The 18,849-nt window shown below is 34.4% G+C and overlaps 2 protein-coding genes across 2 annotated transcripts in view; one reads left to right on the forward strand and one right to left on the reverse strand.

The window, feature by feature from the left end:
* Frs2 (fibroblast growth factor receptor substrate 2) overlaps positions 1-18,849 on the forward strand; it is a 102,391-nt gene that overhangs the window by 53,349 nt on the left and 30,193 nt on the right. Inside the window, 2 exon segments of the mRNA XM_047549594.1 lie at positions 5,897-5,992; positions 7,322-7,364. Coding sequence (XP_047405550.1) covers positions 5,936-5,992; positions 7,322-7,364 — 100 coding nt within the window. The 5' untranslated portion in view covers positions 5,897-5,935.
* On the reverse strand, positions 2,280-3,491 carry LOC124982938 (BRCA2 and CDKN1A-interacting protein-like). The gene has a single exon (XM_047549795.1). It carries the CDS (start codon positions 3,489-3,491, stop codon positions 2,550-2,552), a length of 942 nt encoding a protein of 313 aa, XP_047405751.1. The 3' UTR covers positions 2,280-2,549.

An 18,849-nucleotide genomic window follows, 5' to 3' on the forward strand; every position in this document is an offset into this window, starting at 1 on the left:
GGGTTTGATCCCCAGCACCGCAAAAAAAAAAAAAAAAAATGCTAAGTTTATAACTTAGAAAATATTCCTGTACAGTAGTTTCTTTTGTAGTACCGGAGATTGAACCCAGGGATACTTAACCACGGAGCCACATCCCCAGCCCTTTTTACTTTTTATTTTGAGATAGTATCTCGCTATGTTGGTCAGGGCCTTAACTAAGTTGCTGAGGCTGACTTGGAACCTGAGATCCTCCTGCCTCAGCCTCCCAAGCTGCTGGGATTATGGATATGTACCACACCACCCAGCTGTATTTCTTTTGTGAGGTGACTGTTTAATATATTTGCCCTGTTTAATATATTAATAATAATTAATATATTATTAATTGGGTTATTTGGGGGTTTTTTGTTATTAAGTGTTTTGAGTTCTTTATGTGTTCTAGATATTAATCTTGTATCAGAAGAGTAGCTAGAAAAGATTTTTCTCTCATTCTGTAGGTTCTTTACATTGTTAATTGTTTCCTTTGCTGTCCAGCTTTTTAATTTGATGCCATCCCATTTATTAACTCTTGACATTATTTTCTGAGCTTTATGGATCCTATTGAGAAAGTTGTTACCTGCCCCAAACAAATTTGAACATTAAATTTCATCATCTAATTCTCGATACCCCTGCTGATTGTTTTCATTTTACTCTTATTTTATTTTTATACCTTGGTTTATGTGATAGGCATATAACCAGTGCTTTGTGAATTTAAAGGGAAAATAAATTGTTCAGATGAAAGGTATGTGGATAAGTTAGTTTTGGGGAAGTTCAGGAGATCTCTTGCCAGAAGTAGTATCTTTATTTTGGTCTTCAGGGACTGTTTCATGTGATCACTGACAGAGTCATAACTGCTGTTTTCTCTGTCCCCTAGTTATCTCTCTTAAGACCCTGAAGATTGCCAGCCAAAGGATACTTAAACGACACAGTAGACTTCAGCCTAGCAAAAGTAATTTGAATTCAAGCATTCCTACCACGTTATAGTTGGTTGGTTTAGTGATGTTAAGAGTTAGTGAGTTCTTTTGATTTTCTTTGGTGGTCATCGTACCTAAAGGTAACAGATAAATTTCAAGTAAACTTTTCCTAAGGTTATTTGGAACTTTATAATGTGTTCAACAAGCAGAAATTCCTAAAGGAGTAGGAGGAAAGGGAATGTCATTTTATTGGTAATTGGGTTTTTTGGGTACTGGGGATTGAACTCAGGGGTCACTTCGACCACTGAACTATATCCCCAGCCCTATTTTGTATTGTATTTAGAGACAGGTTTCACTGAGATGGACTTTAAACGCATGATCCTCCTACCTCAGCCTCCTTAGGCACTGGGATTACAGGTGTGTGCCACTGTGCCAGGTGGTGATTGGTTTTTAATGAAACTTATTTAATTAAAATGTTCTACCACTCCTTTGTAGAGTTATATAGTACAGGTGATTTAAAGACCAAACAACCAAAAACAAACAAACAAACATTTTTTTGTATGTCTTCCTTAATTCTTTGAAGTTGGGAACGTACGAATCTTTTTAAAGGGCTAATGAGCCCTGTGGATGTTTAGACACAAAAATCTGAAGATTGATGATAATGATGTTGTGTTTGAAGAGTACCCTCTCCAAAATGTATAACTTATTTTTCCTCACATATTCTGTCAGATAAGGAAAGCTAAGGCAGATAACTTTGGGCTTGCCCAGGGTACTAAGGCAGATCTCTTTGATGATATGACTTGTAAAAAACAAGTCTTAAATAGAAGAGGAGTAAGCCAGAGAGAACTGGTGTGTCAGAGAGAAAAACAAGTCCTGAGGCCCTGAAGTCAGAATATGCTTGATGTGTTCAAGGAAAGCAAAGAAGCCAGTGTGACTTGAATGGAATGAACAAAAGGCAGGAGAACTGTAGGAGATGAAATCAGAGAAGTAGGGAAGGTGTGGGGTGGGGGGGTGTTGGTTTTTTTTTTTTTTTTTTTTTTCATGGGCCTTTGTACCAGTGAGATGGACTCAGTTGAAGATTTTAAGCAGAGGAGTGACATGATCTAATATTCTTTGAATATGCCTGATCTGACTGACTTGTCAAGGTGACTAAGAGAACCAGGGAGATTTGACAGAGAATGATTACAGTAGTGTACATACAGAATAAGGTGGCATGGACTGTGGTAGACATGGTAAAAGTGGTAGTATTATGGATACCTTTGGAAATTGGAGCTCCCCAGAGGAACACTTCATGGATCAGAATTAGTACTTCTGCACACAATGTCTATTTGTCTATCTTTTTTTTTTTTTAAATAAAAAAATAGGAGTTTTATTGAATTCCTCAAATTACTACTCCCATGTTTTTCTTCTTGGTGGAAGTTTTTAATCAACCATTCATAATTTGACCAAAAAAAAAAAAAAAAAGAAATATTTTGTAAATGTGTCATAGACACATGGAAAAGAACCCTACTTTTTGTAGAGGACTTAAATCTGAATAAAGTCACGAGTTTTCAGTAAAGCTCCACTGGGTTTTCTGGTAATTTTATAAAAATAAGTCCATCAATGTCCATGAAAAATAGGCTAGATAGATAGATGATCTTTCAGTTTCTCCATGATTTCACTCATCTTGCTGTCTGGAATTAACATCACAGTTCGCAAGGGCTTCATTGGTGTATCATCAAAAGACCACCTGCCTCCCAGGCAAGTGTCACTCTCCTCTTGCACTGAATAGTTGAACTTCAGGACTGCCTTCTCATAGAAAAACTCTTCCTCTGCATTTGCAAACATTAATTCATCCTTGTGGTTGCTCCATCTCTTTTTGGAATTGGTTTTTCCTGCTTCCACAAATGTCTTACTAATCAGAAGGTAGAAGGAGCACTTCCCACATGGCTTATTAGTTTTGTGTGATTCTGCTAGTTCTTTCTGAAGCTGCTGGTGCATGGGCAGAGCAATCTGAGGAGGGACATTGATGAATCTTTCACTTAGGAGAAAGCCCACAGGCTTGGTGGTGTCATTTAAAAGCTTGTCCAGCTGTTCAACCACACTCTTTTCACAGTTCTTCTCACAAAAGCTTAGAACCAACTCTTTAATTTGTTCAGCACACTGGGTACCCTTTCTTTCACTTAAATTTAAAAGGCTTATGAAACCAAAAATTTCATCTTCATCCACATCATCATCGCTGTCTTCCGAAACATTTGTTTGCTTAATCACACTCCCAATATGGTTCTGTTGAATTAAGAGATCTGTTAGTTCTGCAGTGTTCACAGGAGCTTTTAGAAAAAGCTGCTGTAGTAATTTCTTAATTCCATTATCTGAGATGGAATAAGCTTCAAATTCAACATTCACTTCCTCGTCAACGACCTCGTCGTCTTCGTCCTCCTCTTCCTCACTATCCTCATCGTCTTCGTCCTCATCCTCGACTTCGTTTTCTTCTTTTTCCTCGTCGCGCCTGACGGGGTCTTCGGGAGGCCGCGGGGCACGGCTTCCCACCGCCCGCCGTTTGGCCCGGGACCTGTCTATCATTTTTAATGATAATAGTAATCCTGTGTTCAGGTTTTGTCAGTTTAATGTGTCTGTTACGTTTCCCTTTACCCAATGGTTTAGGCAACCACTGCTCATTTTCTAGATTGATTATATCATCAGGGGCTACAAAATAGTGATGTTTTAATCCCAACATCTCTTCCACATCTGATATTTTGAGTCCCCAAAAAGAAGACCTGTCATTTATTGACTGCTTGATTACTCTGGGGTAGTGTTCAACTAACTAAAGTATGCGCCTTAGCAACTTCCAAAAGTGAATATGAACTTTTAATGCATTTAAAACTTTTAATTGAACTTTTAATGTATTTAATGTTTCAATTAGTTGGTAGTCATCTTTTTGATGTTCAGTTTGATTCACCTTTGGCTAGTGGGCACCGTTTGTCCTTCAAGTTGGCTTTAAATCACTTTTTTCTACAACCCTGGTAGTCTTTGGTAGCTAGCTTCCTAGCACAACAAATACCCCAGAAGTCTAGTCACTTTAAGTGGGAAATGGTATGGAGAGAGCACAATTTACAATAGGAGTAGTTTGTAACTGGGTAATAATTGCTTCAAAGCTTTTTCAGGGAAAAGAGCAAGGAATGGGTATTTATTTATTTTGGTGCTGGGGACTGAACCTAGAAGCACTTTACCTCTGAACTACATGCCTGCCCTTTTTAGTTTTTATTTTGAGACAGGGTCTCGCTAAGTTATTTAGGGCCTTGCTAAATTGCTGAGGTTGAGCTCCAATTAGTGTTCCTCTTGCCTAAGAGGATATCCTCTTGTATTCCCCGAGTCTCTGGGAGTACAGGTATGTGCCACTGCACCCAGCTAAGCAGTGAGTATTTATGAGATTAAATTGATCATAAGTTTATTGATACCCCAATTCTAATTTCAGATTATACAATTTTTATCATGATTTTTATATTTGAATCTGTTTTCTCTTATGCTGCAATTCTTGGTTCCTGATGACAGGTATTACCTATTTGCCAGTATTTGTAGTAACAAGACTACCAAATGTAGTTTTTGAGAGTTTTGGTTTGTTTTTCCTTTTTCTTACATTTGGCTAAGAATATGTTGTTAAATTTTGTTTTAAAAGTGGCTTAAAATAATTCTATGTGTGGTTATACCACCAACTTTGTATGATTTGGTTCGTTTGTTTCCGTTTCTTAATTTTGTGTATTTTCTCTTTTTGAATTTATTTTGTATTTTCAATTATCTTAAAATATATCTCTAAATAAAAACTGTAAAACAAGTATAATCTGAGAAGTTTTAACTTCTTCCCTGTCTCTTATACCCTACTTTCTCTTTTCTCCACAGGTAGCTACTTTGGTTTTGGTTTATCATTCCATGTGGCTTTTTTGAAAGCAAAGGAAGAAAAGCAAATGTGTATTTATATTGAATTCCTTTAATTTTTTTACAAAAAGTGTAGCATTTTGTAAAATACCATTCAGCTATGGAATAGGAAGTAGGAAACTACTGGATTCCTTGAGGTTTATTCTTAAGATCTGTCAGAGCAGCTTTTTACTTCTTACATAAAAATTCCTCTTTGTCTCCACAACAGGCACCTCAAAGAACACACATTTAAAAAGGAAAAGACCACCACCCAACCCATTTGCCAGTATTTGGCAAAATTGCATGTAATTCCCCTTCTAGGAGTCTTTACCAAAAGTGCACTTAATAATATTGCATGGTAACATATGCTTTTGCTGTGGTTCCCTGCTTAGGACCATGTCATCATTGTCTTTTAAGTATGTTTTTTGTTTATTGAGGAAAAAAAAAAACATAATGATATTGTTGGTATTAACATTATTGATGCTACAGCGAAACAAACAGCATTTTGAGATTTTACTGTTTTAAAATACTGTTAGGTTAAATATTTTATCAATTAAACTTAAGTAGTTCGTCAGTTTACTCATTCTTTTAGTAAATATTTACTGAGCACTTAATGGCATGACTCTCATTTTAGATACTTAAAAGATACCAGTAAATAAAATGGACAGAGGGTAAATAGACAATAGATAGGAAAAAAGTTGCTTGTGTATAAAATCAGTTGATTTATTGTGTTAAAAAACTTCAATTTTAGGACTCACTTATCAGTGTCTACCTTACGTTTCTTTTTACTTGTTCCAACCTCTAAATTCCTGAGTCCACTCAGGAATTTTAACCCCAAGCCAGGTGAAAGGCAATGAGGTATTCTGGTCCTGTGGGACAATAATCCATTTTTTTATCCCTCCCACCTCACTTTCAGCCCTGTTCATAATATTCTTTGTTAGGAGGTTGCTCAGGAAGTATTTTGATCATTCTTTCTGGTCACTGAAGTTTAGATAAGTGTCCTTAAAGATCTTAAAATATTTTTTGTTAGAGTACACTCAAAAATCATATTTTTAATAACTGTACCTTTATTTCAGAAATGACCATTAAGAAGTAGATGCCTAGATACAAAGGTGATGAAACAGTCCATTTGTCATAAAGTAAGATGCATCTGTGGCTTTTCAACCAGATTAGTAAGTATAACCAAATTTTTTTTTATTAACTTTATGGTTATTTTTCTACCATGAAAAACATTGAATAAATAAATATGGTGGACATTAAAAGTATCACCTTGTATTTTTTGTTTTTATTTTGTAGTTTAATTTCAATCATATATTTCTGGAAAGTCTGTTGTACCTTTTTAAGAATCATAAAGATAATATTACTGAATCATAGTTTTTAAAATTTTTTTGATTGTAGATGGACACAATTACTTTATTTTATTTATTTATTTTTATGTGGTACTGAAGGTCAAACCCAGTACCTCACACATGCTATGCAAGCACTCTACCACAGAGCCACAACCCTAACCCTGAATCATAGTTTTAGAGAAAACATGGAAAAGAATCATTATGATATCCAAATACAACTACTCTTATAATTTTTGGATATTTATTTTCCTTCCAGTCTTTGTTCTACAGGGTTTTTTAAAATTTTAAATTAGGGGGAAAAAAAAAAATATATATATATATATATTTATATTTATTTATTTATTTATTTGGTACTTGGGGTTGAACCCGGGGATACTTGACCACTGAACCATATCCCCAGTCCTTTTTGTTTTTTATTTTGAGACAGGGTCTTGCTAAGTTGCTTAGACTCCACTAAATTGCTGAGTCTGGCCTCAAACTTGCAATCCTCCTGCCTTAGCCTCCCAAGTCACTGGGATTACAGGTGTGTGTTTTACATGTTTTTGAAATATAATTATGAACATAGTATTGCAGACAGTATACTTCTTGAATATTTCTTCAAACCAAATTTATTTCAGATGTTTCTACCTTGAATTAGAAATGCATCCTTCACTATGGGGTTTCTTTTTGGGGTTATGAAAAAATTGTGGAATTAGGTGGTGATAATGGTTATAAAACTTTGAATACATTAAAAATTTCTATTGAAATGGATGAATTTTATGATATATGAATTATGCCTTAAAAAAGCCTTTAGAATATCAAGTCCTGGAGAGAGTAATAAGTAATACATGATTGCTGATGCTTTATAATATGAAAATGTACCACAAATCATTATGTACTCAGCAAATGATTTGATGTTGTCAGTGGAATTGTGTTTTTGTAATAATAAAAATAATTACAAATAAAAAGTTTTTTAAAAGTGAGGTTAAAAAAAGACATTTATAATAAGTATTTTATTTAAATATACTTTTGTTATTAGAGATCTACTATTTCAAGCTTATGTAGTTTTGAGTCAAAATACTCTGAATGTACCATATTAACATTTTGTAACTTCAATTAGAAGAGACTATTTTGAAACTAACATCTCAACTTTTTTACCTGAAATTGTTTTAGGAACAAAATTGTATCTGTTTTCCTCAGAAGAGAATTCCACAAGGTAAGAAATTGTTCATATAATTATGAACCAAATGTAGTTGTATATAGGCTTAATAGCTCTTGATTTTATATGCTATTTCCCATAATTATTTCATATCTTTTTGATTGCTATTTGCATAAATTTATTATTCTCTCTTTTATTCCCTCAGAATTTGTTAATAAGATACTGTCCTCTTGTTTGATGTAAGAATTAGAAGGGTATGATAAAAGTGGTCACCTCTGAAACTCAAATACTGTGCTTATTCCTAGAACCTAAGAGTAGATTTATTCCTCTTAGGAATAAAAGTTCTGTTGAAGCTCTTTCATCTTTTACTCAGTGCATACTACCTAAATGACTTTGGGGAAAGAGAGGTCTCATAAAATTCTCTTGGCTTTAAATTGAAGGAGATTTAAGTTTAGCTATGTTCTCATTTATGGAAATTGTATAACTACTATATTTAAAATATGGATGCTTCCTGTTAGATTGATTGTAAAGATTAACTTCCAATGTGTATTTTTATTTTTGGGGTACTGGGGATTGAACTCAGGGCACTCAACCACTGAGCTACTTTCCCAGCCCTATTTTGTATTTTATTTAGAGTCAGAGTCTCACTGAGTTGCTTATTAGCGCCTCACTTTTGCTGTGGCTGGCTTTGATCTTTCCTGCCTTAATGTCTCAAGCCACGGAATTATAGGCATGTGCCACTATGCCCAGCTGTATGTTTAAAAAATTCCTTTAAATGCTTACCTTTTTAGTGGATTTTAAGTCATACTTAATTTATACTGTCCTTTAGATTTCTGAAGGATAAAATGTTAAGTGATTATTTCATAAAATCTTATTGATTTGTTTGCCTTGTGTCCAAGAACTTGAAATCAAGTGTTTGGCACGTTTAAGAACTTACTTTGATTAAATTTTCTCAGGAACTTCTTGGGATAGATAGTAATGATCACTGTAGATTAACTTAGCCTGTTAATTAAAAATGCTTTTATAATGAATTTTTGAGATTGTAACTCTTTCTTATTAGGTATTCACTTTTTTCTCATCACATGATCTGAGTGGCGCATGTACTCACGGATACATCTTTTTCTCCATTTTTGAAACTGCTTTAGTTAATTGGGTCAATTTTTATGCTGGTTTGGAAATAAAGGATTAAAGTAAAGGGACCCACTAGCTGAAGGGAGAGCAGATCACTAAGATTTTTTCTTTTCCAGTTTCTTGTGAAATTCCTCTTCCCTATTTTTCTTTACTTCTAAGAGTTGAAAGGAGAAGGTCCTAGAACCCTTGTGCAGCATTGTTTGATCTTCATTTCTCAAAGGTGGTGAGGCAGTGCTTCAGGAGAAATATAGAACCTTCTTTTCCTGTACCACTGTGCTTAAAGCAAAACAAATTTTAAAAACTTTAATCTCAGTGAACTTACTATTACATCTCTATCATTGTTCTTTTGGCAAATGAAATTTAAATCTTTTACATTAATAGAATGCATGATACACCATGATGATGAATCATAATGTCTGGTACTCTTAGGGTTTTCTTGTAAAGTGTTTGTTAAATATTTATTTTTATAAGCATCTAGATGTTTTTATAATTTTATTTTAGTTTTTGGTGCCAGGGATTGAGCCCAAGGGCACTGAACCACTGAGCCACATCCCAGTTCTTTTTATTTTTTATTTTGAGACATGGTCTCACTGGCTTACAGCCAACCCATTGTGGCTTCAAACCTGTGATCCTTCTGCACAGCTGGGATATCAGGCATGCATCCCGCTAAATTTTTATTTTTAGGGTAGAAATTTTCAAGGGAAAATTGTTCACCTTTGTATAGTATCATTCTGCTAGAGAGCTAGGTATTAAAGGGACAGTGGTAATATTTGAAAAATGTTAATTATGCATACACTTTTAAAAATGGTTGAGATGGTAAATTTTACATCACATAGTATATTTTACATAATTTTGTTTAAATTTCTGAGTAACTTATGAACGAGGAAGATTCTGATGTAATGTTTTTAATATCAGGTTATAGGAGTACTAAGACTGTTGCTTAATTTGTGTCACACCTGTCGTCGTTGGTTCATTAAAGGACTGTTCTTTTATTTCCTTTTAAGTGTATTTCTGATATATATGACCTTTTAATATTTTTATGTATATTATTTTATTTGTGTTCTTTTATATGTGTGTATGTATATATATCATGATCATCACCACCACCAGTTTGTGGTACTGGGGATCAAACCCAGAGGTGCTTTACCCTGGAGCTATGTCTCTGGCCCTTTTTATTTTATTTTTGAGACAGGGTCTTGCTAAATGGTTAAGAATGGTCTTTAATTTGTGATCATTTTGCTTCAGCCTCCTGAGTTACTGGAATTGCACACATGTCCACCACATTTTGTGCCTGTATTGAAATTTATATAAAAGATAGACTGTCACCCTAAACCATGCCTAATATAACTTAAGGAACTCAGAGCATAAAGTACTCTAGCTGACCTTAACAAAACCTTCGAATGAAATGATTTAACCTACTTACATTTCTTTTCCCTCCTTCCCTTTCTCCTTTTTTCTAGTACTAGGGATTGAACACAGGGCCTTGTGCATGCTTGGCTAGAGTTTTATCACTGAATTATATTCTGAGCCATATTTTAACATGTGAAAGGGATATATTATATATTATATCTTATTCTTGAATCCTGTTCCACTCTTCCCCCAAATCTGGCCTTGTTGCTGAGTGTTCATCAAGTTTGTTTTGTCAAACTGCTACATTGTATTCCAGATTATGTTTATGAAAATGTTAAATGTAAACTTCCTTAAAAGTATAAGGCATCTAAAATGGGCATTTAAAAAAGGGCCAGTTTGTGCTTATATCTTTGTATTAAAGTTAAATAATGTGAGTTAGATGTGGTGAATGTGTAGAGGAAGAAATATAGACATCTGTTTAGAAGATCTGCCTATTGAAAACTTATAAGAATAGTCAAAGCAAAGGATGATGGACCCTGGCATTGTGGGGCATGCCTGTAATCCTAGCAACTCAGGAGGCTGAGGTGGGAGGATCACAAGTTCTAAGTCAGCCTCAGAAATTTAACGAGACCCTCAGCAACTAGGTGAGACTCTGTCTCAAAATAAAAAGGACCAGGGATGTAGTTCAATGATTAAGCATCCCTGGGTTAAATCTTCAATACCAGAAGAGGAAAAGAAAAAAAAAAAAAAAAAGAATGGTGGAGCGTAACAAAACTGTATATTTCTTCTATAAACAGTGTTAACCTGCAAAAACTTAGTAGTTGAAATGTAATACCAGTAATATGAAACCTTCCCATTATCTGTCACTAATTAGTTTCTACATTGTATTGCATGTGAACATTAATCTTATTTTCCTACTACTTCCTTGAAATAAAGCCACATTCTATACACTTTAATTGCTCAATCAAACATAGAGTAAAAACTGATACTTACCAGTACAAATGCAAGGTTCTAAATGTAGGATGCAGAAAAAGTTTCATCTATTGTAGTACAATATCAGGAGTAGCAATTTCTCTCTGATTTTTTAACTAGAAATTGGCAGAATGGATACTGCAATTTAGCATGATCCTAATAACTAAGCTCCTAAGTTCATGGTGATGGTATTCCCCATAGCAGTTAAAAGAAGATAGAGGGAGGAGCTCTTGTGAGAGGATGGTATCCTTCTTAACATTAAGCAGGAAATAATGACAGCAGTGATCAGATCCAAGAGTGACTGCCATTAGTGGAATAAATTGAAGGTACCTTGTTAGGATAATTTCTTGGTGTGGAAGGAAGGTATTGGGGCACTTAGTTCTGGGGTCTAGGAAGACATATGGAATTGATTCATAGTGGAATGGAAAAGGGGAAGTGTCTTAGTCTATTTATGATGCTGTGACAAAAATACTACAGTGGGTAATTCATAAAGAATAGAAATTTCTCAGTCTGGAGGCTGGGAATTCCAAGATCAAGTTGCTGGCAGGTTTTGTTCTCTGGTGAGGACTGTGTTCTCCAGAAAAGAGGAATGCTATGTATTTGGTAGAAGGTGAAAGGGCTATATGAAACCCCCTTGTTAAGGGCCTTAATCCTATTCACAAGGGAGAAGCCCTTATGCTCTCTTGCCACTGTTTTTTTTTTTTTTTTTTTTTTAATTATTATTATTTTTTCTTGCCACTTTCTGTTTTGTTTTGTTTTGTTTTGAGACAGGGTCTTGGTTTTGCTGCTTAGGCTGGCCTAGAACTCAGTCCTCCTGCTTCAACCTCCAAATATTTGGATTACAGTTACTTGCTACCATGTCTGGGCCTAAACACCTCTTAAAGACTTAACTACCTCATAATACCATCACATTGACCATTATTTGGATATCTGAATGTTGGAGGGAACACATTGAAACAATAGCAGGAAGGGAATTCACATAAAGTCAAGATTGAGGCTTTTTGAAAGAAATATTTATGTTTATATTTTTATAAAATATTTGGTGGAAAGACCAGAAACTCTTGAAGTTGTTACTGATTTCATAGTCCATGTTTCCTTGAATACTTCTACCCTTTAAAAAAATATAACAATTTAGGGACAGAGGTTGTGGCTCAGTGGTAGAAGTTTGCCTACCACATGTGAGGCACTGGGTTTGATCCTCAGCACCACATAAAAATAAATAAATAAAGCAAAGGTATTGTGTCTATCTACAACTAACAAAATATGTATTTAAAAAAAATAACAATTTAGAGAGTTAGATATCAAGTAACACGGTCCCTTTCTCCAGTGTCTTTAATTTTTGAGTCTTGTATGGCAAAATAATTTTATTATTTTCACTTTGTTATATTATCAAAATAGATAGTATTTACATTTTAGAGATAAGGAAAACAACTGTAGAATTGACTTTAGGTTCTTTTTACTAACCCATACTGCCACTCTATCAGCTGATACTTTGCTATATATAGAAAATGTAATTACTAGTTTAGTCTTAAGAGAAGTGTTTCCAACCAGGAAGAATCTCATAGCCTGAGAAGTTTAAAAAACACAACTTAAAACAAAAATGAAAGCAATGAATAATGTATGTGGTAGTCCTTTAATCTTAAGATTCACTAAAGCAGCATTTATTTATTTTATATTGGTTTGCTTTAACTGTGTTATATAGAAAAGTATTCTGTGAATATTTTCAATTTAGAGTGACTATCATAAATTTAGATATTTTTAGTTTAGTTTACTTTCCTTAAATATTAGAGGTTTAGGGGTTTAATTTTGGGGGGTGTTTTTTTGTTTGTGTTTTGGGTTTTTTTTTTTTTTTTTTTGGTACTGAGGATTGAACCTAGGGATGTGCAACCATTGAGCCCTATCCCCAGCTCTTTTTATTTTTATTTTGAAACAGGGTCTCTCCCTGGGTTGCTTAGGATCTTACTGAGTTGCTAAGACTGGCTTTGAACTTGGGGTCCTCCTGACTCAGCCTCCCGAGCCACTGGAATTACAGGTGTATGCCACTGCACGCAGCTAGGTGTTTAGTTTTGATGCATCTGAAATTTAAATCCCTTCATCGTAATGGAATGAGCGATTTTTATCTCATGTATTTCTGCGTATAGCAATTCCTTCTCCCAAAATTATTTGGTTGTATTGTGAAAATCAGGTATACTGGATTATAAACCGATATATTTTATCCAGAAAGGCTTAATTGGGTTCAGTTCCAGATACAAGCAGAGATCAAAATTGGTTATGAGTAAGTAGTTCATTGTTATCCTAGGTCCATTCTGGGTCTTCAGATATGCTAACCACTTAGTTTCATGTGAACCTGTGGAAAGATTGTGAGAAATTTCACATGCAGGTGGTGGAATAAAAGAGTGGCAGAAAGACTGCTTAAGGCCCTGGAGCATGGGACTTTGATGTTTAGCTTTTAATTTAATTACTTTATTTTGTTGTGGTGGGGATGGAACACAGGGTGTATGCATACATCCCTAGCCCCTAGCAATGGGTGTTTGTTTTTGGTTTTTGTTTTTTATCATCTGAATTGTCTTTTATTTTAATTTTAAATTTGTTCTAATTAATTATACATGATAGAATGCATTTTGACACATCTTACATAAATGAAGTATATCGTCTCATTCTTCTGGTTATACATGATGTAGAGTTACACAGGTCAGGTAATTAATGTAATCTATATATGCACATAGAGTAATAATGTCTGATTCATTTTACTGTCATTCTTACCCCCTTACCCCTTTCTCTCCCTTTACTCCCCTCCTAGCAGTGTTTTTGATATTTAAAAAATAGGCTATGAAATTAAGACACAGGTCTACTGTCTGCAATTTCTCATTATATATTAAGATGTCAGATATAACCATTCAGTTTAACTGAAGTTGAATTTTATTCACAAAAATGTGGAATATTATAGTTTTTAAAAATATATAATTATTTTAGGTTCCTTTTTATTTCATGTTCTTCTCTTAGAGTTCCATATGAGCTGGTTTGATTATTTTTTTAAGCTACTTGCTATTAGATTAAAACAAAACAAAAACATAAATTCCCCCCCCCAAAAAAAAAAAAAAAAAAAAAAACCTCGGAATAGGTTGAAACTCCACACAAATTGCTACCCCAGAACAAAAGTGCTGATCAAGTTAAATCAACCCCTGTAATGTGTATTGAAAGGAAAAGCTCTCCTCTCTCCCCCAATTTGGAGAACAAGCAGTTTCCCTGCCAAGAAGAACTGACTTTAAATGGACCAGCTGTCCATATTAGGAGCACAGGGTTGCTAAGGTGACTGTGGCTGTTTGCAGAAGAATGCAGCTGAGAGGGCAAGTTCTTGATGTGTGAGCTGAGGGAAAGAATGTGGTGTGATTGTGCATCATTACTCCTAATCACATGCTCACAAAGTACTGTGTGGGCAGCATGTCGAAACTACAAGTCTGAATGCTGGAGCTTGTGTGTGTTTCAAATCATTCTGTTTTCACATGAGCCAGATGCTTACGGTTTAGAAGAAAAATGTCCTACTTATATGTATGTGTGTGTTTAGAGTGAAGGGAGGGCACCTTGGTGCTGGGTGAAATGGGAATAAATTTATATGATTTCATGACATGTGTACATTGATTGTTTTTTAAAAAATGTGTTTATCTTGGGATAAATGTTGGTTTTTGAACTCAACCTTTTCAGTAATAAATAATACAGTGTCAATACTTCCCCAAGTCAATGATGTGTTTTTTGTATTTCTTTGGCACGTAATTTCATAATTATTTAGAAAGTCCTAAAAATATGTTATCTACTTGCTCCATTTATTTTTTAAAGAAATTACTACTTTTTCCAAGGGAGCTCTTACCTTTTATTTAAAAAAAAAATTTTTTTTTTTTATCAATTTCTAAGAAACAGGATCTCACTATGTTACCTAGGTTGGCCTTGAATTCCTGGGCTCAAATCATCCTCCTGCCTCAGTCTCCCCAGCTAGGACTTAGTCAAAAAGCACCACATCCTAGGCTGGAGTTGTAGCTCAGCATGTGAAGCATTGAATTTGATCTTCAGCACCACATAAAAATAAAATAAATAAAGGTATTGTGTCCATCTACAATTAAAAATATTAAAAAATTTAAAAAAAAGCTACCACATCCATCTAGGGTGATCTTAATACATTGTTTCTTCCCTGAAGCATCCAAAAAGGTTCTAGCATTACATTTGACAAATGAGTAACCCATTTGGTTAAAACCTAATGATCCAATGATAGTGGGAAAGGCAAAACTAACATCCCACTTACCTGAGACACTATAGGGATTTGACTGTGGGCATCATTACTAATACTTGAAGTAAGGTGTAGACGCAGACATTGATGTAAACACTTAATGAACTATGTGCTTTTGTTTGTTTGTTTGTTTCAAATTCCTACAATGATTTGTTGATCTTATTAAATGCAGGCACAAATGTGTAGTATTTAAGATATGAAGTAGTTGAAATAGTGACAACCCTGCATTAGCATCATGTTATTTTTTCAGATAATCTTGCTTTGACAAGATTCCTACTTGATTAATTTTATTAGTATAAAATATGGAAGAGCATTAAAAGAATTAAAATAATTTGATCTTTAAATTCAGTTGGTTATTTGACGTTTCTCCTTTAGACTTCATGGTAACCTTTGATGGTATTCAACTATAACCTGTCCCCTTTCCCTGAACACAGTAAAGTATGTAGTAAGTTTATATATTTACCTCTCAGGAGTCCTTAATTTTAATATACTTAAATGTATCAGTTTTTTCTTTATAGTTTAATCATAAAACATCTTTTCCTAACCACAAATTATAAAGATATTACCCCTTGCATTGGCCATTAAAAACTTTTATTTTACCTTTCATATTCAGTACTTAAATCTCCTAGTAATTGATGCTTATTTTGAGAGTGAGAGACAAGTAATACAACTTCACTTTTTCACATGAATAATTGGTTATCCCAGTAGCCATATCCATAGCCCTGTTTTGTATTTTAGAGACAGGGTCTCACTGAGTTGCTTGGAGCCTTGCTAAATTGCTGAGGCAGGCTTTGAACTCAAGATCCTCCTGTCTCAGCCTCTCGAGCCTCTGGGATTACAGGCATTTGCTACTGCACCTGGCTCCTAGTAGTTTTTTATTGAAATAGACCTTCATTTCCTCTCTGATCTGCTCCCTGTATCATAAATGAAGTTTTATATATGGATAGTTTTGTTTCTGTACTCTTTTGAGTATACTCTTGGTCTGTTTGTCTACCTCAGACCATTACTACTGTCTCAGACATCTGTAGGTATTCAGTTTTGTTTCATATCGTGTTGCTGACCTCAGAGGAAATTGTTTCATATTTCACCATTAATTATGATATTTTTGCCAGATTCAGTGTCATATGCCTATAATCCCAGCTGTTCAGGAGGCAGGAGAATCACAGGTTCAAGGCCAGCTCTGTCAACTTAGCAAGACCCTATCTCAAAATAAAATAGGGATACACACACATTTTCTCTCTCTCTTTCTCTCTCTCTCTCTCTATATATATATATATAGATAGATAGATACACACACATAATTATCATTGTGATTTTGAATTGCTTTGGAATGTTAAACTTCTTTTCAGCTGCATCAGGTTATTATTTTTATTGTTACTGAGTGTTAGATACAAGACATTATTGCCAAATCCAAATCAATTTTCATGATGCTTTCTTCCCATACTGTTTCAAAGAGCTTTATAATTTTAATGCCTACCTTAATTCATTAACCCAATTTGAGTTAATTTTAGTGTTTAGTATAAAATAGGGACTGTACTTCGTTATTTTGCATATGGAAATTCATTTGTCCTAGCATTAGTTGTTGAAGAGATTGCTCTTTTCACATTGAATTTTTTGGCATCCTTGTTGAAAATCAGTTGGGTTTATATGTGGACTCTCTGGATGGACATCTCTCCTTTTGCCAGTACCACACTTGATGACTTGATGCTTGATGATGGTAGCTTTGTATTAAGTATTGTCCTCTTTCTTTTATCAGTTGAATCTCTGTAATATCTGTAATGATGTTTCATGTTCATTCTTATTAAATTTTTACAATTAGTTTTTCTGGAGGTCTTTTTTATACTTTTTGATTCTTTTCTTTTTTTCTTTTTTTTTTTCTTTTGTGATGCTGGGTATCAAATCCAGAGCCTCGGGCTGGGGAGATAGCTCAGTTGGTAGAGTGCCTGCCTTGCAAGCACAAGACCCTGGGTTCAATCCCCAGCACTGCCAAAAAAAAAAAAAAAAAAAAAAAAAAAAAAAGAAATCCAGAGCCTCACACACATGCTGAGCAAGCACTCTACCACTGAGCCTCATACCCTGCCTCATTTATTGTTGTGATTCAAAGAGTAGTTTTTTTGTTTGTTTGTTTTTTGTTTTGTTTTTGTTTTTTGTACCAGAGATTGAACCCAGGAGCACTTAAACACTGAGCCACATGACCAGCCCTTTTTACCTTTTTTTTATATATTTGGAGACAGCGTCTTGCTAAATTGCTGAGGCTGGCTTTGAACTTGTGACCTGCCTCAGCCTCCTAAGAAACTGGTATTATAGGTATGCGCCACTGCATCCCTCAAGAGTGAATTTTTCACTCTGTCAATCATCTCTATTGTTTTCCATTCTTTTGATTTCTATTGTTGTTTATTATTTCTACTATCTCAGATTTTTTAGGGTTTTTTTCCCTATTTTAAAAACTTTTAAATTGGATTTAAAATTGCCTTTCAGTGCCATTTTAGTTGCCTCCCCACAAGTTTGGATACATGATAGTCTTGGGTTTGTTCATTTTACAATAGTCCTTTTTTATCCCATGAGTTATTTAGGAGTAGGAGCATTTTAATTTCAAAAGATGTAACTTTTGGGACTATGGATGTAACTTAGTGGTAGAGTGCTTGCTTAGCATACTCAAGGACCTAGGTTATATCCCCAGCACCACAGAAATAAACAAATACACTTTTTAAGTATAAAGTTTTGTAACACTTTCCAATTATTTTTTTATTATCAGAGACTATGTCATAATTTGTAGAGACTAACCTGAAGACCTAGCTTATGACTTGTTTTCTTAAATGTTCCATGTGTGTGGAAAGAACGTAAATTCTCCATTATTAAGGATGATATTGCATGTATATCCATGACCTTGTTGGTGGTTTTATTAAAATCTTATGTTTGCCTTTTGTTTGGATTTAGTTTTGATTTTATTTTGGGAATGGACTGCTCTGTCAGTTTCACTTTTGAGAAAGATAGGTTGATGTTTCTTAACAGGAATGTAGTCTTGGAAGTTTCTCCTTATAGATGTGTTAATTTTTACTTGATATATTTTTCAGTCTATGTTATTAAGCATATGAATAACAAAACAAAATTATAACACAATAACAAAACAGTTTGGAACTTTTATTTATTGTTGAACATTTTATCATTATGAAAAGATGCTCTAAAAGTATTTTTAGCCTTATGGTTTTTTATGTTGTTTTTGTTATTGTTACTGTTTTCTTGGATTAATATAGTCATTCTGGCTTTCTTTTGGAATAGTATTTTTCATTCTGTTTCTTTCTTTTCTTTTTAAATTTTTTTTTTTTGTACCAGGGATTGAACCCAGGGGTATTTAACCAGTGAGCCACATCCCCCTTTAGAACCTCCTTAAATGCTGAGACTGGATTTGAACTTCTGGTCCTTCTGCCTCAGCCTCCCAAGTGGGTTTACAGGTGTGCACCACCACATCCAATCTTGTTTTTGTTCTGAATGCCCTTCTTTATTTTTTAACTGGAATTTCTTTCAATAGTGGTAACTGATAGATTTAGATTTATTTCTGTCCCTTTCTGTTGCCTATTTGTTCTACTTTTCCTACCTCCTATTGTTTTCATTTTCCCCCCAGTGCTGGGAATCAAACCTAGGACTTCCCACCTGCTAGGTAAGTGCTCTCCCACTGATCTACGTCCCAGCCCTCTTACCATTCTTTATTGAATTCACAGTGTTCATGCTTTTTTGTGTGCATGTTTTTTTTCCCCATTCCATCTTCCAGTATCTTACCAGTGTTAATTTGTTTATCAAGTTAATACATTT

This window comes from Sciurus carolinensis, chromosome 4 (assembly GCF_902686445.1).
Source record: "Sciurus carolinensis chromosome 4, mSciCar1.2, whole genome shotgun sequence".
Classification (NCBI taxonomy): domain Eukaryota; kingdom Metazoa; phylum Chordata; class Mammalia; order Rodentia; family Sciuridae; genus Sciurus; species Sciurus carolinensis.

Excerpts from the sequence above, each read along its gene's own strand:
- LOC124982938 (XM_047549795.1), bottom strand. The coding sequence starts at position 3,491 with ATGATAGACAGGTCCCGGGCCAAACGGCGGGCGGTGGGAAGCCGTGCC.